Consider the following 21,504-nt stretch of genomic DNA (forward strand, 5'->3'; position numbering starts at 1 on the left):
TTTTTGTTTGTCCCGGCAAGGTTTACCCTTAAGATCACTGAATCAAGTGTCAAATAGAATTAGACATTAAGATTTGAATTAGTCTTCAGTTAGCATTTCATAAAATACTGACAAATATATTGAGATGCATTTTTCCAAAAAAATTTTATTGAGTGCATACGATAGATGCTGTGCTACATACTGGCCACACAGAGATACAATAGTGTGTCATGAAATACCATATTATCGTAAATTACCAACCCTAGCTGTTGTATTTTTATTGACATAATCAATTTCTTTCCTCTGCTTAGTTCCTTCCAAGCCAGTTACGTATACTTGTTGTGACTGTGTGATTCTTAAGATAGCTGCAAACCCAATGAAAAATTGCTGAGATAGACTCTGCTTTCCCACAAGTCCTGAGGAAAAATGATGTTGAAAACACAACATTTCTGCATTCCTCTTTTTGTGGGTGTCTTAACAAATGATCAGCAAGACTCAGCGTGCTAAAAGTAACTTTGATACTTGCATTTAGTGATAATAATAAGAATACCTCCACTACTTCAAAAAATGAAACCAAGTTCTGTTCTAAAAACTTTAGTTACTTTATCACTTTTCTGAGACAGTCCTTTAGGTAAATATTATTTTGCCCATTTTACATATGCAAATAGAAAACACAAGTCATCAGAGAAACTAATTTTAGTTTAAGGGACTTCAACACCTTTCACAAAATTATTTTGATGATAAAATATGTAAATTTTTGTATGGTCACATTTTCAGATAACTATCTTCAAAAATAAGAATGGTGCTTGAATGTGATAATTTGTATTAGTTAATACTTGAGTTTTCACAATGTTTGGTTAAAAGCCTTAACTCCCCATGGTCTAATGGCCTAGTCAACGGGGTAAGAATATATGAAACAGGATCTTTTCATCAGTAAAGCAAAATGTTGTCTTCATTAACTTTTCCCATCCCAAATGGGATTTACCTTTTTTGACAAATATGAATAGGGACCTTCAATAAGCTTAAATACTATAGGAGAATTAGTGATTTTTAAAAAAAATGTATTAGTTATTTAAAGACCAAGACTGTGCTGTCCAGTGTGATAACCATGATCACAAGGGGTGTTGCACACTTGAAATGTGCCTGGTCTGAACTGAAATGTGTTACAAGTACACACTGAAATTTTAGTACTTACTATGAAAGAAAAAAAAGTATATTATCTCAGTAACTTTTATATTGATTTGATGTTGAATTGATAACATTTTTGAACAACTGAGTTAAATATGTTTTTAGAATTTCAGATATTTGTTTTTACTTTCTTTAATGTGGCTATTAGAGGGTTAAAATTACAAATTATGCTCACATTGTATCCCTTTGAATATTGCTGAACTAGAGGGTTGACATTTTCGAAGAAGCTGAGCATTCATAAATTAGTGTGAATCTTTTGTTCTCACCACTTTCACAAACACATTTCACAACAGTAGAAAGACTGAGATTATAATTTCAGACCTCAAAGAAATACAGCTTTCTAAATTAATTGTGCATTTTCATGGCCCTTTGATGCTTATCCATTGTTTACCTAAATCCAACTCTATGGGGACCTTAAAGAAAGGGTAAGAAAGGATTTACCACTGGAATTGAGTCTTTCAGGATTGGAATATATGTGGCTGCTTGTGAGCAGATAGGAGAATATTCTGGAAGTAGCTGTCGACATTTACAAAGATATGAAAGAGCCCTGGGCATTAAGGATCAACACTGCAATTTCAGAAATGTAAAGTGAATAAAGTAAGATGAAGGAGGGAAGAGAGGAACAAATGTTTGTGAATAGATTGAAAATATATGTGAAAAGCTATGCACATTTTATTAATATTATTTCTTTGTTTCTCATGTAAATTATAGGGGTATAAAATTGACATCATGGCCATTACTTAATTTAAAACCCATTTATTAATTAACCACTGAGAGGTTATTATGTGCTAGGCATTCGTCTACGCAAGGAAACAACACTGAACAAAAATGACACAAGTTTATGCCCTTTTGGCATTTAACATTCTATTGGGAGAAGCCAATAATAAAAAGACAAATAAAATATATACTACATGTAAACAAATGTGAAACGCTATGGAGATAAATAGAGCCTGGGAGGGGAAAGTTGTCAGGAAAGTCCTCACTGGTAAGGTGAGCTTTGATCAGAAGCCTGAAGGAAGGGAGACCTGTGGGTGTTGGGAATGAGGCAGAGCCCCTGTGTAGGGATGTGTAGGCCTGGCTTGATCCAGGAACTGGTTCTTAGAATTGACTTATTGAGCAGATACTTCAGTCATTACTTGCAACCTGTGCATGTTCTTTCCATATTGCTTTTATACTCCCTACCTTTTATTATGAATGATATACATTTTTTTAACAGTATAATGTGTCTAGAGCCAACTGCAATAAGATTATCATGTTGTTCACGGATGGAGGAGAAGAGAGAGCTCAGGAGATATTTACCAAATACAACAAAGACAAAAAAGTGAGTGTAATTTTTCCAATGTTTTAAATTTAATAGTAATTTAGGTGGTTTTAAAGAGAGAGTGGCGGGGGTGGTGAGGGAAGACATTTTTTGGTTAAAACATTAGTGTGCTGATTATAAAGTCATACACATGGATTATAAGCTAATCACTGAATTAAATGTTAGATACCTTCTGTGAGATTCATAAGTACCTTATGACTAATTCATTAATAAAATAATTTGAACTTATAGAAGCCTATATAGGAATATATTTGTTTCTTTGTTTGTTCTACTGCAGAGGAAATTATTGTAGAAAGACCTGTTTTGAAAGTTCACCAATGTGGCTGAACCTACTGATAGTGTGGATAATATCAAATGTAACTATTTTTTCTAGCACTGCTACTGTCAGCTTATTTCAATTTTCTGACTGACTCTCCATATTTTATAAAAGAACAATGATTCTCAACTTGGTTTCTTAAAATGCTAAGGATCCATAAATAAGTAATAAAAAATTATAACCTATATCTTGTGTTTCCAAAATTTCAACAGAAATTGTATGTTTCACAAGGGAACTCTTAAGGGTAAAATGGAAATTTACTTGACCTTTAATTGAAATTTTTACCATTTTGAGAGGTGTGACTCGTCATTAACTCTAATGAATTGTTTTATATGCATGTGAGGAATTAAAAAGAGAAAAAAATGTATATTAATACATTTAGGTAATTATATGTAAGTTATATATCTAGGCAGGCAAAATATTGTGAATAATGGGGTAGAGTATTGATGAAAAAATCTGGGACACTTTGAAACACCCTTAGCTACTTTAAAAATGATTGGAGTTGAAAACATAGACATATTGGGTTGGCCAAAAAGTTCGTTCAGTTTTAAGTAAAAATAAAAGACACATTTTTCATTTTCACTAGGAGCTTTATTGAACAACATATTCATTAACCGAGTGACCTTTTTGGCCAACCCAATACATATAACTTCAAATTATTCACAAAATTTTTTAATACTCAACTCTTTGATATTGCATATGCTATTAAAGTATAATGTCATATGACATAAGTTTAATGCAAGGGTTAAGTTTTTTTAAAACACCTGGTGACTTTGATTATACAGAAGAGCCATTCCTTTTGAAAAAGTTGATGAATGGACTGAACTGTTAATAGACTATGAATATTTTCAAATGGTAACTTGATTTTGTGAATATTTGTTTCAAAAACATCAGTAGAATGAAAAGTAATGGGAAGATACAGATGTATTAATCTAAGATGTAGTGTGCATTACTTACTTTATTTAGTAACTACTACTCATTGTTCAGAATCCTGGGCAATCATCACCCCCCGAAGGATGTTCCTGACACTTTCCTCCCACTTCAGGCTTGTGCTCTGATCCCATAGAGCACAGTGTATTCAGCCCTACGCGTCCCTCACACTGTATTCTACCCACAAAATCTCTTCTCTGTTCCCTCTCTAGATGACAAGGTCCTACATGACTGGACCTTTGTATTGTTTAACTTTGAACTGTCAGCATCCTGCAGAGAGCACAGATTCAGAGATAGTTCTCAATACATGGCAATAAGTAACTTGAGTATGTCTAACAAAAGTTGGAAGCATGATTTCTGTTATAGAACAAATTCATAATTATAGAACATAACCTGGAATAAGGACTATTTCATTTATTTAAATATTCTCAATAATGTAACATTACCATGTTTTGAAGAACTCAAATGTAATAAAATAAAGTTAGCCCAAATTGAACTCTATTAATATAATACATTTACCTCAATATTCTACTAATTAATCATACACTGATAATTTAGAAGAGACTTCTTAGCATCTTATAGTCATAATTTCAAGTATATTTTATTATTTTTTGATAGAGGTGTATAAGTGCAAGCCCCACTACTTTTCATTTTTTAATGAATATAAGTTTAGATAAGTCTTTTCTTTAATTTTGATATCATCTGAACCAACCAGCAGGAATATCATTCACCTCTGGATAGTTTTCTTCAAAAAGGAAGAGTTTCTTAAACAAATATGGCAATGAATGCTACAACCTATATCATAATTTGTGCCTAAGGTATATTCTGATTTCAAAGAGTAAAAAAAAAAAAGCTTTAACAGGTTTAAATAAAAGAATTTAAATGTATAAAAAGAGAAGAAATTTTCATCTAAACTTTTTTTCTTTCTCTCCCCGAGCTCTGTTTGTATATAGAATTAACACAATAATATATCTTGGAGGCATATCATAAGTTTATTTTTTTTTTCCTTTTTTTAAAATATGAGAGGTTTTATGCCATAAGGAAAACAATTGTATTCTACCCTCTGTTTTCACACATTGTTCAGTTGATTGAATATATGAAGAATTAGCTAGTTGAAAATCATTTTTCTATCCTAAAAATGTCCAATCTAAATATTATTATCTTGAATCACTGCTTCTCATCCCCTTCACCTTTTATGGGAACTCCACGTTTTAAACAAAGGCATTTTACAACATGCTAAACCACATAAGAAATTATTCATATTGAATTCATTTTTGTAAAACTGACGAATCTAATCTTACTCAACAATCCTGCTGTTTGCCTTTGAATGTTTCTGTGCTTTAAGGACACACAATTCTCCTAAGGACATATAATTTTTGTGAATTCCAAAGCAACTATGAAAATTAAGTAATCAGTGCTTAGTTTCTGTGATTTTAAAATAAATGTATGATTAGCTAAGAAAAGTTAAGATGTCCTTGGAATTAGGTACTACATTTTTTATGTGAGTCTAATTTCAGTGGTGTAGCAAAGTTCTGTGATACACACTCATACATGTATACGTACTTACATACCCAGATATATGCACACATATTTATATCTGTTTTAAATGGACATTCCTTCTGTCCATCGTATCTCCAGGAACAAGGGACCATGTGTGTAACTTTGGCTTAGCTCTCTTATGTAAGGCTCAGTGAGTAAATTCCAACAGGTAGTTGAGAAGTGCTTAAGGCATGAGGAAGTAGAAATCTGAACATAAACTAATTTTTCTAAAATCTTCGCAAATTTGCTAAGAAATACTAGGAAAAAAATAAGACAGTCAATTCTGGGTGAAGCTGTGCACACACACATGTGTGCATGCGTACATTTTGTTTTTTTAAAGATGGAAGAGCCAAGTCATTATTATATGTTAAGGTTATATTATATGTTATATTATATGTTATATATTATATATATATATTATATTATATATATTATATTATATATTATATATATATATATTATATTATATATTATATGTTAAGGTAAAGGGATACCCAGACAAGAAATCTTATAGTTACAAAACAGAGAAAAGATAATTGATGGAGACCCTTGAAAGAGGAGGGATTGAGAGAGATACAGAGCACAGATATCTGAATTGGACAAGTAGGAATTATATTTCTGGAAACATTGTTGTACCACATTTCATATGCACTTTACTTCAAGTTCAGTGACTTTTCGAATTTCCTAATGTGGGAAAACCACATTAAAAACAAAATTTGTCTCTTGGTATTTGTATGTTCTGTGTCCACTAACAGTGAAAATAGATGATGGCAGACAACCACTTTTAATTCACTTATATTTTTGAGTGTATTTGTACTTTGTCAAGACAACATTTACATAGTTAATTGTTTATGCCAAGGGTGTATGTGTGCAAATAGTGTGTAAATGTACCTACTAAAAAAAGTGTTTATATGTATAAGAGAGTTTTTTTCCACCATCTTCAAACATGGCTTCAAACGGTTTTGGGTGAATTGTCAAACCCTTTCTAACTTTCCCGCCTTATTCAGACTTCTCTATACCTTCCATTCATCCACCCAGTCTGAGAGATTTGCTGCCACAGACACTGATATGGAAGATCATTGCCTATCTTTGTCATCTAAGGATGGGTATTGGTATGACAGACCAATTCTTTACCTGCAAAATTCATATATTACATAATAAGTTTATCAACTCAGAACTTCACTAGCCACATTATCTTTCAAATGGCTGATGTATAAAACTGAGTTTGATAGAGTTAGTAAAATTAAAACTTTCAATACATTTAAAAATTCTATATTCAATTATAACTTTATTTTAAAGTATGCTCTTCAAGATAGAAGTTCCCTTGTAGCTTAAAAATATCAAAATTACAAAGTCACAAAGTTTGGAGAGCTTTTAAAGAAAAAAAATCTGAAAACTACTCTTTGAATCCTACTTTCTCTCCAAGCCTCTTGCTTGACATTAATGTGGCTGCTGAATGATTCATTTAAAGTCATTTTTCATCCAGATGACATTAGAAATCATTCAGAGCAACCCAGGTAGGTGTGATGAGATACATCCAGAGAGCTGATGAATGAGGCTGCAGATATACAGCACAATTTAATGAGGCCAAAAGGTTTAAGAATTAGAACAAAATGTTTGGGTTCTTTTGAAATGTATTACTCTTGGGAATTAATCTACCTGATTATAGATAGGTACAGTTTAAACTGAGTCCATGGTAATCTCCTCACACAGCTGTTCCACATTAAAATGCATTCACTTTCTAATCTTTACCTGCAACTATGCCATTCCTTAGGGCTCACCCATGTGTACAAGACTTCCTTAAAAATGGTGCCAAAGCCAAAATGACCTCTATCGTAGAGTGCAAACAAATGAATAAAGGAAAGTAAAACCAGACACAGAGTTGAAAGATAATTCCCAGACCTAGGAAAATTAAAAATATTTGATTTTCTGTATAATAGCAAAGGGATTTTGGTTAGCAGTACACACTTAAGATTGTCTAGCCAGCTAGAAAATAGTTCTCGGACTCTTAGGGTAATTCTCAGAATTAATCAAAAATAAAAAGGCATTCAAAATCTATAAAATGAAAATTTCAAAATAACTAGTAAATCAAAAGAGAAGAACAAATGGGAAGAAAGCATATGATAGATGTGGAATAATTTTTAAAATAAAGAATGCATAGCTAAAATAATTGTCTGACAATAGATGCATTTTTTTTAATTCTTTAAAAAATAATTCTCAGTCTTTTCTATTTTTTTGTCATATCCAAAATAGTAGAGAGAAATAATATATAGGCTGCAAAAATCTAAATCAAATCACAAGTGGCTGAATCTGCATGTGTGTTTTATACAATAAGAGTGAAAACTGTCAATTACTTTTTCAACAGATGGTAAGGAAAATAATTCATGGCAAATAATTCATTGCCTTCTCAATTGTCTCTGCCTGGCTTCTCCATCAGGAAAGAATGAAGCCTTTGGAAGGAATGTTCAAACAAGTGATAATGAAGGGCCTTCAGACTTGTAGAATATTTAATACTGTTTAACGAATACACTGCTTCTGAAAAGTTTCATTTCGTGTATTTTGGCACTTTTAACAGTTTCCAAAAGATTTTTCAGCTTTAGATTAGGAACTGTACCTGTGTTCTAAAAACCAAGTATATTATTTATGCTGGACTTATGGTATAGCTGAAAACAATAATTACAAGTAACACTGGCCCAGTAGAGAGATGATTAACTTAAAATGCATGTGTGTGCGTGCATGTGCATGTGTGTATGTGTCCTTCTCTCTGACAGATTTATTTACACTTGCTTTCTTAGAATAAAATTAATGTTGATAATTCATTGCCTTCAGGTACATTCTCTTCAGGTCTGAGTAATATTACTTCCATACATTTTACAGAGTCCTTAATTTAGTAACTAAAACAAATCCAATGAAAAATGAGAACAAGTATTACATTAAGCCCAAAATATATTGCAAGACTTAAGCCATAGAGTGCAAAAAATGCACTCTAAATAATTTCTAGGTAGAATTGTGCCACCTAAAATTGGGATTGCCTTTTGTTTGTGTGAAATCTTTCTACCAGGAGAGGCATTCTGTTCTGCTTTTTCTGTGGCTGCTTTCTCAGATTGAGAACTCTGCTTGCCATGTATCTCTGTGCAGGTCTTCCCCGCTCAGTCTTTCTAGTGTGGTCTCCTTTCCCCACACACCTTCTTTATCGTTCTCTATTTCAGCACCATCTTTCCTCTTTGTTTTCTTTCTCCCAGATTACCATTTTTTATTATTTTAATTATGTATTTATTCACCTGTTATCTTGAACTCTCCTCTATTAAAAGCTCCATGAACTAGGGGTTGTGTTCGTTTGTAAACCTACCATTGACTTCTTAGAGGCTAGCAAGGGCTTGACGCACAGCGGTTGCTAAGTATATTTACTGAGGATGCCCAGCATACATAAATATAAATATGCAATAAGTAAGCTCGAAGGTAAACTATAAAACATTCATAAATGTTAAAAAACTCAATAGCTTTGCTCTTTTAAAAGCAAATAATTTAAAACAATATTTTCCTTATAAGTGGAATGTAGAGTGAAATTTATGTTCCACTCTTGGATATGTCATCTTATAAGTAAGTAAGGAGGGCTTAAGTTTATATAAAAAACAATTGTATTGATGGCACCTCTCCATTCACCCTCATCAGTCCAACACATAGTTTTTCATGAGTATTCTCATAATTAGTGTCAGTGAAGTATTTAGCATTACCCAAGAAGAACACCTGACATAAATCAGTTTATTGCTAATTTCCTGGCCTCTGCTGACAATAGTCTTTGCAGAGCTATAACTGCTTGGAAATGAAATGTGTCCATAGCTTATTGTTCCTGTGTCAAGTCCTATAAATGTATGCAGAGGGAAGGGAAACCCAAAGTTACTTCCTTATAATCTGATAATGCAAGGGTGATTCATTATAATTGTTAAAATTTTTAAACACCAACATAATCCTGAGGCATGTAGCTATGTTACGTACGCACATGCAAGAGATGTGAGCGAGATATCTGCTTGGTGCTTTAAGATCATGTAGGCAAAACCTACTGCATTTTGTTTTCCTTTTTTAAAGTTGCTTTGTGTGATTTACTCAGACTAATTCCAAGGTCACTTATGAAATTCTTGCCTTCGTCAGACCCTGGGCAATTCCATGCAGATATATCTTATATGGACGCAATGGCATTTAGACAATATTGGCTCGTTTTCTTTGGAGTTTATTGCTAAATGCAATAAAGCAAGCCAAATTTGTTCCTTTGGGAAGGTGTTACTTCAAGTTATTTTAAGTTCTTTTTAAGGCACGAAAGCCTAGTATCCCACTAATGGAAAATGTTACCTCATTGAATTCTGATAGCTTGACTGTACGAGACATTGTAGTCATCATCATCGTCATGGTCATCTTTCTTACCATAGATAATATTTATTGTGCTTATTATTTTCCACATAATACAAAAGATTTTCACGTATTACTTCATTCACAATTGTAATAACCCTATGACAAAAGATGTTTATTACCATCAACATCATCCCCATTTTGGAAATAAACCCAAAATTTGAGACGTTAAGGAACTTGTTGAAAGTTAAACGGCTACTACGTGGCAAACTCAGTCATTTAAACGATATACAGTCCAAATTTCATAACCTCATGTGGAATGCACTGTCTGGTTGTGTGTGTCTCTCTCTCCAGGGCAGGCTTGTGGCCATGTCAATCATCATTTGCCCACCCAGGATCTTTCCTTCTGGTCGGATAGCAAGGCTTTACTGCTAAGGGACATATTTCTCACAGCCTTAAGAGGCTAAGAGGGATTAAACTAAGCCATCAGATCTTTGCAGGCTTGTAAGAACCTTTCAGATCACTGGGCTTTATAAAATAAAGTGTGAAAGGTGCACTTGGACACTTATTTATTTCATAATGCTATAAAACTAGAGATGTAGGTTATTTTAAATGCTCTGGATTCTGGTAAACTTGTGAATTATGGAAACCACTGTAGAATATTCTCCTAAAATATTCAGTCCAATCTAGTATTTTTATAGGCTTCATGCCAAAAATTTTAGTACGCACAGTAAATTAATAAAACCCATTTCTGACATCATTTTTCTAACATGAGTCGATAGCTGAAGTTTTTATTTTAGTTTTACTGGCTTTCTTCATAGTCTCATTTCCATTATTCCTTGGAGATTTGCCTATTGTAAATTAAACTTGAACTCTGGGTAACTGATAATTGTTGAGGTGACAGTTTCCAGTAACTGGGTTCTGCTGGGAAACAAGAAATTCCTATGGCTTTTAAAAATAGGTTGACCCTGTGGTTTTGGAAAAATCTTAATTGAAGACAAGTATTTTAGTCTTCAACAAACAAGACAAAATAAAAACCAGAGTAGCGGAAGTCTAGAACTGAAGGATAAATCAGTGGTGTATTGTAAGAAACCAATCAATAACCCGATTTGCTGTTAATTAAAAGTTTTCTCTGATCAAGTAGGTCAGGCTTCACATGTCAAATTTACATCTTGGAATTATAATGTTCTGTTCAGAGAAAAAATGATTTTTGAACCAACTGAAGGCCGAATTATATAAATTTGCAACTAATAATTGAGACTGATTTTTAATTGTTTTAAGTTTAATTTTATTAAATATGCTCTCAAATTACAATTTATTTTGTGAATCTTCTTATATAAGTAACCATGAGTCAATAATTTTGAGTTATTTTCATTCTCTAGGAATAATACAGCACATAAATGGTTTAAGTGTATTATACATACTTTAATTTGCCTGAAAAAGTTTGCTCATCTCCACTGAGCAAGTCAGCGTAACATAAAAGAAAAAGATTATGGATTTACCATGATATAAGTATATGAAGCAACCCAAATTATAAAATGCAAGACATCTATCAGTCCGGTTTTGGCTCTATTATAATAATGAACGGATTTATATGTCAGATGATATCAAAGTTTGTCTTATGTCCCTCTGGGAAAACATTAAGACCACTCATTTAGCTATTTAATTTTTTTTCATTTAATATTTATTTCTGTTTCTGTATAAGGCACTATAATAGATACAGTAGTGCAATCTTGGAACCCTTTTAACCCTAGCCAGCGTTTATTCAATACTACCTTTGCACATTATTTCTGTTAGAGACCTAGACTCCAGCATTATGAAGAATATTTTTCAAAGCCATCTATAACTCTGTATGTTTCATATGTGACCTTCACAGAGCTGAACATTCTGAAACATGTCCTAAAATCAACCAGTTCAGGATCATTTAGCAAATTTTCTAGGAACGTTTCACTTAGAAGTCTCCAGTATGTATTTGTTACATGGATCTCGTATTGTAATTATCAATGTAAAGTTAACTTTGCTTTAATGAAGGCCTGATTTAAAGTAATAATTTGCTTAATGGAGACTTCAGATGAAATATTTTGCTTGTATGACTGCACATTGTGTTTCAAGTTATATTATATGTCATTTTATTTGTTTTTATGTAACACCATGTAAATACACTAATAAGAAAAGAACTCTAAAAATACACATCTTTGAGAATGTAATTTACCTTAATTTCTAAATCATGCCTATTTCAAGGAATCACTTTATTTTTTCCTTTCCCCAGAATTATAGCTAAGGAAAAATGGTACACTTAAAGAAGTGAAAAACACCAGAAGAATGAGGGGATAGCAATCATCTCTGTGGATTTGGCATCTGGAATTTTAGTTAGTTCATTAACTCTTCCACGGGGTGGCAGTAATATAGTGTGGAATAGGAGGAATGAAACTATCTAAAACTCCAAGTGGAAAGTTAGGATATAAAAATAATCAAATTTCACCAATTCATTGTGTATACATGCACTATGAAATGTTGAATATCACACCTCCTTATGAAATGAATGAAGTTAAAATCCTTATTACATAATTAGCTAAAATGTGTAAAGCAAAGCCAAATTCAGCATGGGTACAGCACCTGGGATTGAAGTAATGTTTACATTGATTTTTTTCACTGTCATATAAGGAATTAAAAAGTGTGAGTGATTTATATTAAAATTTTCTCAACAAAATGTATATTTATAAAATCATTTCAGAAAATTCTAAGATAATCTATAAAATCATTAAATTTTTACATGCATATGTTTTGTGTGTATGTGTGTATCCCCCAAGAGAAAAATAAGCATTTTAGAAACGTTAGAAAGATTTTGTAAATATTGTAATGGTAAGGCAGTTGCTGAAACTATAGAAAGGTTGAATTTGTAATTTTTAATATTTTAATAACCATTGGTAGGAAAATTTCAGAAAAATAATGTCTTTAAAAATGTCTGGGGTCTTCCCAGGTAGTCCAGTGGTTAAGACTCCATGCTGTCAATGCAGGGGGCCCGGGTTCCCGATCCCTGGTTGGGGAACTAAATCCCGCGTGCGTGCCGCAGCTGAGTGTCCACATGCCACAACTCTTCATTGCAGCACAACTGAGAAGGGGGTAAAAATTATATATTTGTAATATGGGAATGATTCAATCAGTTAATGCAGCCTATATTCAAATAGCCAGGGAAGGACCTATGTGATAAATGAATAAAGAGAGAGAGAGGAAAAAAAGCCTAGTGTGCAGTAAAATTTTATTAAATTATAATTAATTATGACAATGTACACTTCGACACCCGGCTCTGATGCAGAATTCCTTAATTTGAACAACTTCTGAGGTCTCCATGGAGGCCAACAATGGGGGTCAGGCAAAACTTTTGTAGTAAAACAAATAAAACAACAAGTTTTGTTTTTGGTGGTGGTGTTTTACTAGTATGTTTTTTGGCTGAGTTGTGTTTATTTGGACTATTTGATGAATAACATCAGTCAAAATAAACACATGGTGTGTGTCTAAGTGTAGCCTCTATGTTATTAGAAATGCTTGATTTCTAGGGATGTAGATATAATAATTCATTTAGTCTTATTATTTATTTCTTTGTACTGAAAAGTATTCTATGGGAAACATTTTACTGGAACGCTGTCGTGGTAATAGGATCGACCAGACAAAGCAGTGCTTTAAACTGAAAGTGTGAGACATGCTTTCAAATGTTAATTATGAAAACCATCCCCAAGTGCTTTCTGGAGCATCTTGATTGTTTCCCTGCCCTGAATTCACGTGACAGTTTTTTAAGGTATGGCAGTTAAATTGAATTGTTAGTAGGGTTGCCAACATGTTTATACAAATATTTCCATTTAGGAGTAAGTTTTACGGTGTAAGTAGTGACGCTACATTGAAATACATAGCCCCCAAAATGACCCAATTGAAGATTTTAAGGAAATGAGAGTGCATTTTGCATTTTGAGGGATTGAGAGAGAGAGAGGTGGGTGTCACCAATTGCTGTTAAACTAGAACCAGTCATTTGTCCTTACAATTTGAGGTGATTAAAACTCTGACGTATGGCTTCTCACATAACTAGCCGAGGCAAACCTGGATGACCTAAGGGTGGCTCATGTAAAACTTTACAAGTGAAACAATATCTCTGATGTACATTTTAGGGCAAGGATTGTCATGATGTGATCTCGGTGCAGTCAAGACCAGCAAAAGAACAGAGAACAGATGTGAAATCTCTTTTGAGATTTGTGCTCTGCAGTTGTGCAAAAGATGAAACAGATGAAACGGTTAGAAAATGTCAATTCAAACAGTCAGTCGACATGAGTTAGGGAAAAGCTCTCAACATAGTTCAAACCAGACCATAAATTCATGGAAAAGTGATTTTCTGCCTGTTTATCTTTAGAAAAAGCTAAAATGATCAACTTAGAGTACCTGTTTACTTAGATAACTAAATTGGTAAAAATCGATATAAGTCAAATAGCCATTTTATTAAATACTTATTGACATCATTGAATTTATCTTCTATGCTTTTATACTATTTAAATTCAGTGGCTTCCAATGAATATATAAATTACTATAATTAAATACTATCTCAATTAAATTTTTAAATATTTGCATATTACATATTAGAAACAGTCAATATTTTGATTCTTTTTAAAAATGCTAGGAGCTTAAAATATTTATCATATATGCCAGTCATCTTTTATAGAAAGTAAGTAATACGACTAACATCATAATCATACATGTGCATCCTAAATATTTCTATGATGTGAAAGTAGTGAAACCATCAAGTATAATACCCTAAGCAGCTAAAAGTATAATGACCGCCTTTCTATATACATTTTCATAATCTCATACCTATGAAATAGGACTTTTTTTTGTTGTTGCAGTAGCTAAATATGTGAATAATATGTCTTAACCAAGTGAGACAGGTGAAGTTGGGTTGAACCTGAAAGATGCCACTTCTACTAATGAAACCTTAGTCATGATCCTGCCACAGGATTGACATATGGTGCAGGGCACCCAAGTACTAACTTAAATTTAGTAACTGAAGTCTATATTTACAGTAGATTATGTGGTTTCTCTCTGGTGCCTTCCTGAGTGATTTAGTGGCCTCAATTTTTCTTGTCACATTTATTAACTGAAAACCATGCTTTTACACGTTTTTTATTTTAGTTCTTTTGTTTTGCCTTTCAATTAAATTTTATGCAGCCTAACAGATACCCATTTTTCAATTCACCAGGTACGTGTATTCACATTTTCAGTTGGTCAACATAATTATGACAGAGGACCTATTCAGTGGATGGCCTGTGAAAATAAAGGTAACAAGTCTGTTTACTTGACCACATTTTATTATAAGAAGAAGAATTTAGTAGTTGTTAGTTCTACATCTTATCATTTAAAATACTCTAAAGTTATAGCTAATTTTTTATAGGAATCAAGGCAAGAATAAGATGCTGAAGATGTTTTCTATTTAAAAAACACACACATAAGAAACTTTGATATTAGTGTTACATTACATAAAAATGCAGACATCTGATCATATTGTACATTTATAAAGGAATATGTTTTATTGCATGATACTAATGATGCTTATCAAATATAACTTGACATGAAGAATTAAGAATGAAAGAATATCTGAATTATGTAAAACTTAGATATCAGGAAGTGTGACACAATATGTACAGTTTTTTCTCTGAGTGGTTAAATTATTGTTTTTTTAAATGTCTTCTTATACATTCCTAGGTAATTCAAACTTTGTGTAGTGAACCTATATTTCTTTTATACTCAGACAAAAAAAAAAAACATGTTATTTGAAAAATGCCACATGGCAATAAAAAGAACATAGATTTATTCTGAAAGCTATTTTTAGGCAGGTATTTTATATGAATATAATAATTGTTAGATACCCATCATTGTGTATTTTTAATAATTTCTTCAATGAAAAAAATTGTAATGATACCAGGTTCCCTACTGCTTTGTAGAAAAATAACATTTGTTTTATACAATCTATGAAATGTAGTGAAATTTCTCCTAAAGCCTGTGTATTTGCCATGAGAATACATTCATCAAGCATTTTCCAGATTTATCAATGGTGTTGATATTTTAGTGTTTGCTCAGTTAGAAGTGCTCAGTGTCTCCTACAAAGCCATAAAATAATTTTGTGGTCCTTTATTATATTGTAATGTATATATGTATAAATCTGTATATATATATATTTCAGGTTATTATTATGAAATTCCTTCCATTGGAGCAATAAGAATCAATACTCAGGTATGGTTTTTTAAAACTTGTTTAAAGTATTTTTTCAAACTAGGATATTTCTTCGCTGCTTTAAATATGCTCAATATGGAGAAAATGGGTGAAAATAAATAAATGATTCATACGATTCCATTTGTAATAAAATGATGAGTATCATGGTAATGTACTGGTTTTCATTTCATTAAGGTTCCAAGAGTTTTTAGACATCCAAAACCCAGGCAAAAACATATGAGTATTTTTTTCTTCTCAGATGTTAAAAACATAATAGAAATTAAATACAACCAGTTTACTAACAATCTTATCATAATTTCAACTTGGTTCTATTGCAAATTATTTAAATGAGTTTCTCCAAGTTGTAGGTACAACATAGAAAAGTAAACAATAATTATTACAACTTACAACAAGGAGATGATTCTTCTACAACCATTCAGTTGAAAACATGCTTGTTAAATAACCAGGGAGATTGAAGCAATTAAGTTAATTTAAATATATATTATTTTTAAATATTCCTAAATTGCTGCTTAAACTCATTAATTCTAAACATAACTGAGGGTCTACAAAATGAACTAAGTCAAAATTTAGCACAGATAATGTGGCATTTGTGGAAATGAATACTGAATACATTGAATTTTGAAATGAAACAGCAGCTGCATTTAAGCCTGATGTCTAGATTTGGCACAGTATTTCATGTATTTTTTGATATGTTTAAATATAGTTTTGAATTTCAGCCAAATAATCTGTGATATGAAAACAAGTATGTGGCTGCTTTATTATTTCAAATTTGTGTAGTTCCATCCAGTGAATAACAGAGCCTTAAATAGTTTAGATTTAGATTAACATAAAACAATTCACAAGGAACCTATTTCACTTATTGTTGGCTGAACCTCAGAAAGAGAATATTTTGTTAGTAGAAAAAAAAACTGGGGTAGATACATTGTATAAATAATATAAGTCAAATATTGTTGATTCTAAGTATGCAGACATACCATTTATGGAGTACGAAAAGTAGGAATTGAATGATTATATTATTAACTTTCTTAATAATTTTGATTCCATCTTCATTTTTAACTCTAGATAATTTTTTCTCTGTGGAGTTTTGTGGGGGTTTTTTAGCACTGCATTTCTAGTTTTCAACCACCGTAACTCCTTTTTATGTATATGTATATATAGGAATATTTGGATGTTCTGGGAAGACCAATGGTTTTAGCAGGAGACAAAGCTAAGCAAGTCCAGTGGACAAATGTATACCTGGATGCACTGGTAAGCTAGGCTGTTCAACCAAAAACTGTCATAACAAAAGCACACAGCTGACTTCTCTTTCTTTCTAGCTTCCATTTCTCTTTTCCTGTTCATGAAACCCTTTCAAAATTCCTTCTGTCACAACCTTCTTTGCTAGAATTTAGATAATTTACATAAAAATGTAGACATATGTAGTGGAGAACCACAGATGTAAAGTGCTATTTTTCAGTTGCCATTGAGGATGTAGAATTTCAAACCTCTAATCTTGAATTTAAGACCAGTTTGATAACTTTTTGAATTTTTATGTAAAAAAATACTAAAGTCACATGAATTATACCTATTACTGCAGATTTTGAACAGGAATTGTGAAGAAGGTATTTTTAAAATAGACTTCAGCTAGCAGAAGCATGTATATCCTCCATATCTCAAACCAGACTCAACAAAACTCAGAAGTACATGCAGTTAAATAGAAAGTATCTTACCCTATCCTGGAACAATCACAAACCTAACCAACTCTTCATATATAATTTCTTGCTTTAGATTCAACCCCAAATATTTATGGAAATAGCCATTGAAGTAATCAAATCTGGTGTGAAATAACAAATAAAAACATGTTAATCTGTCCACTACACAATAGAAATTTTAGTACAGGTATGCCATCAAATTTCAAAGCAGTGGTTTTCAACTGGTGGTAATTTTACCCCTCAGGTCATTTGGAAATATCCATAGGTATTATTGATTGTCATGACTGAATAGGGAGGGTTTGCTACTGGCATCCGGTGAATAGATGCCAGGGATGCTGTTAGACATCCCACACAATGCACAAAACAGTCACACACACACACCCAACACACACACATGCACACACACAACAAAGAATTATCCAGCTCAAAATATCAATAGGGCCAAAGTTGGGAAATCATGATTTAATATAATTTTTACTGTCCTGGTATGAAAGTTATCAATAGTAATTATCATATTTAAGATTTACTCATACGCTTAACTTAATTAGAAAAGACTTTATTAACAATTTTACTAATGTAATATATTGGAGAGACTTAAAATATTAAGGCCTGAAAAGTAAATGCTAATTCCATAACCCCTTTTCCTACTTGGAATTCAATTATATGCTGATACTACTTTTCTGAATGCAATGATGAACCCAAAGGGCAGAATGCAATCCATTTAGAATTACTTATCATTTGGTTCTTGTAAAATAAACATACACAGGAAGTTAGAAGAAAAATAGGCACTATTAGCAGCAGCCTTGCGTGCTGAGAAAGATAAAGTGAAGCTTGCTTACCTCAAGCCCTCACTAAAATTACTGTCCAGTGTTCCTCCTTGACATCACATATTTATTTAAGGTCACATGGTCAACTAAATCTATGGTCAAAATGTTTCACGTATCCAAATCCATCACAGGACAAAGTATGATAGGAGGAGTCAATAACTATGCCCTGTTGTATTTCCTATGACCAGAAGTTCATTAACCAGCATGTCTGCCTTGTTGGTGAGGTTCTTAATGATAGCACAAATGACTTTAGGAAGAGATTTGGGTTCTAAATATGCTGTTCTACCAGCTGAAACTAAATGTAAAAAAAAAAAAAGGAAACAAATGAAGCAAATGAATTGTCTAGTCAGTGGATATACAGAGCATTCACTTTACTGACTTGAGAATAAAAAGTGACTCATCTTTCATTTCTAAATATTTGTTTATAATCTCTACATGGAGCAGATTCAAAATATATGCTGGTCAAATTAACAGTTATTTTAAGAAGAAAAAGGTAAAAATAATCCAACGCAAAATGTAATGAATATAATGAGAAAAAGGAAGAGAGCTCTGGAAATCAGAAGAAAGAAGGCCATATATTTGGGGATAGAGCAGAGTGAGGTTAAAAAGATGGTGTCATGTTAGCTAAATATATGAGTCTAGGTAAGGTTTCTAAAATTGGTGATGAGTAGTGAAATCAGAGAGGGGAGGTGCAGTATGAAAATTGGAGAAGTGCTGGGTATATTGAAAGAATGATACCTCAGTCACGTTTGGAGATAATGGGAGATGAGAACAGAACCAAGACTGGGACAAAATTGTGGAGGGTTCATTTTATTTGGGAGACAAAGTGACGTTCTTTATGTTAGAGAGATGAAAAGAGTTGCACCCTAGAAACTAAACATCAAATTCCAGGAGGCAGAAATCTTATTTCTCTTTTTTAGAGACTTGCACAGTGCCTTGGAATAGAGTACAATTTTTTTGGTCTGCTTAATGAAGGAGGGAAAAAATGGAAGTCAGGCACAAATAAGTTCATCCATAAATTTGTCTAGTATGTTAGAAAACTAGTATCTCATTTGGGGAGCACATATTACCATATTGAGAAGCAAATTATGGTATTCTCTGTAAATGTAAAAGTTATGCAAAGAAAAAGAGTGCACCCATATATACCTTATCTTATACCATGCTACCATTTTTAAAACTGTGCATATACACATACGGTCGGTACTCCATATCTGTGTGTTCCATGTCTGTAGGCACAACCAACTGCAGATTGAAAACATTCAGGAAAAAAGAATTTCAGAAAGTTCTTAAAAGCAAAACTTGAATTTGCTGGGCACTGGCAACTGTTTACGTAACATTTACATTGTATTTACAACTATTTACATTTATTAGGTATTATAGTTATCTAGAGATAATTTGAAGTCTATGGGAAGTTGTGCATGGGTTATATGCAAATACTACCCATTTTATATAAGGGACTGGAACATCCATGGATTTTGGTGTCTTTTGGATACTAGGTTTCTAAATTATCTGTAATCTGCCTTTCTTTGAGGTGGACAGTTTTCATTGCAAATATTAATTTGCATACTCAATTAAGGATTTTTCATGGTCACATGTTCTTCCTTAGGATTAAGTAGAAAGCCAACATGTATATCATACAGCCAACATGTATATCATATATCATACAACCAACTACATGTAGTCATTTCCTTAATTTTAATTATTTTTATTATACTAAAAGGCTTCATGACTGGACTTTCATATTTGATGCTTGCAGTTGTCTTGCCTGCATCATTTCACTTTGTCAAAAATCACTATTTTAGAGAGTATTTAGAAGCAATATTCCTTCTTTTGAACATCATAGTATACTTACCTAGAATATCCCAGAGATGCAGTATCAGTAGCATGTTTTTTTTTTCTGTTTATAATGTTATTCTGCTACACATCTGTGGTTTAGCATGAAGCCTTTGGCTTAGGGTATGAAAAAAGTTAAGAATGAAGCAAAAAGAAAGGAAGGTTAAATAAATCATTTGAAACAATATTTTAATATCACTCTGCTCATGGTGGTCCCAGGGATTAGGTGAACTATCACTCACTATGAAAGAAAGAGCGGAGGGGCAGGGTTACTGAAATGTTTAGTGTAATTTGATTTTTATACTTATTTGTAATGCTCTGTTAAGAGTATTATTTTAGATGTTGTGTGCTTAAAGAACCGCCTAGTAGATCCCGCTTATTTCTAAGACATTTCATTGCCTTTTTAAAAAGTAAGCTTTCAAAATCAATTACTAATTTTTTGTGACTGTTTATAAAGTAACTAAAATGCACTGTCAGATATCAAAAACTAATGCAGAATGATAAAGTTTAAATTGTAATTTTAATTTGACTTTTCTCTCTGAATCTATTTTAAGGAACTGGGACTTGTCATTACTGGAACTCTTCCGGTCTTCAACATAACCGGCCAAAATGAAAATAAGACAAACTTAAAGGTTAAAAGTTAATTGATAAAATTAATAATAATAAATGATAAGCTATGACGTTGAAGCTCAGTGTGGATAAGATATTTCTATAAGGAAATACATACAATGTAACTGTCTCGTGAGGCGGGAAGTAAAAGGCAGCAGCTGCCTATGTGATAACCACCTGGGAAAAAGGAAATGCAGGTCAAATTCTCAGTTCCCCAGAGCCAAGATTCAACTTAACTCTTTTTAACTATGACTTGATGAGAACACAAGTTCAGACTCTGGGAGTAATTACATGATAAATGGGCAGTACTATTGTGTGCACATTTTTAAATGCATCTAAGATATCCTTGGAGTTCAGAAAGAAAAATCCAAAGAAAAAAACCATGATGATGTTTGTATCAGGTGTATAGGTACCTTTTTAGAATCACTGCTCCTCCAACTTACATTCAAAGGATAGTTTTTTTAATTGTCATGTAACCTAAGGATCTGATTTAAATGATAGTTCTCATTATTTTTTTCTATTTTTTTTAAGATTCAGGAAAAATACTTAATGAGTTTCATTAAAAATCTTAATTTCTATAGTGCTGGTAATATTGTCAATGTAATATAATGCTACCAACTTGAAGTTCTACAGGTTTTGAAAAATATGTCTCTTGTA

The 21,504-nt window shown here is 32.4% G+C and overlaps 1 protein-coding gene across 5 annotated transcripts in view; it reads left to right on the forward strand.

Annotated features, from left to right (window-relative positions):
* CACNA2D1 (calcium voltage-gated channel auxiliary subunit alpha2delta 1) overlaps window positions 1-21,504 on the forward strand; it is a gene marked incomplete at both ends in the record, with an annotated part of 496,553 nt that overhangs the window by 412,298 nt on the left and 62,751 nt on the right. For all 5 annotated transcript variants that reach the window (XM_079711931.1, XM_079711932.1, XM_079711933.1 and 2 more), the window contains 5 exons: window positions 2,384-2,488; window positions 14,857-14,935; window positions 15,838-15,887; window positions 17,046-17,135; window positions 20,793-20,870. In XM_079711931.1, coding sequence (XP_079568057.1) covers window positions 2,384-2,488; window positions 14,857-14,935; window positions 15,838-15,887; window positions 17,046-17,135; window positions 20,793-20,870 — 402 coding nt within the window. The remainder of the gene's footprint in view (window positions 1-2,383; window positions 2,489-14,856; window positions 14,936-15,837; window positions 15,888-17,045; window positions 17,136-20,792; window positions 20,871-21,504) is intronic.

Source organism: Hyperoodon ampullatus (assembly GCF_949752795.1).
Source record: "Hyperoodon ampullatus genome assembly, chromosome: 9".
Taxonomy (NCBI): Eukaryota; Metazoa; Chordata; class Mammalia; order Artiodactyla; family Ziphiidae; genus Hyperoodon; species Hyperoodon ampullatus.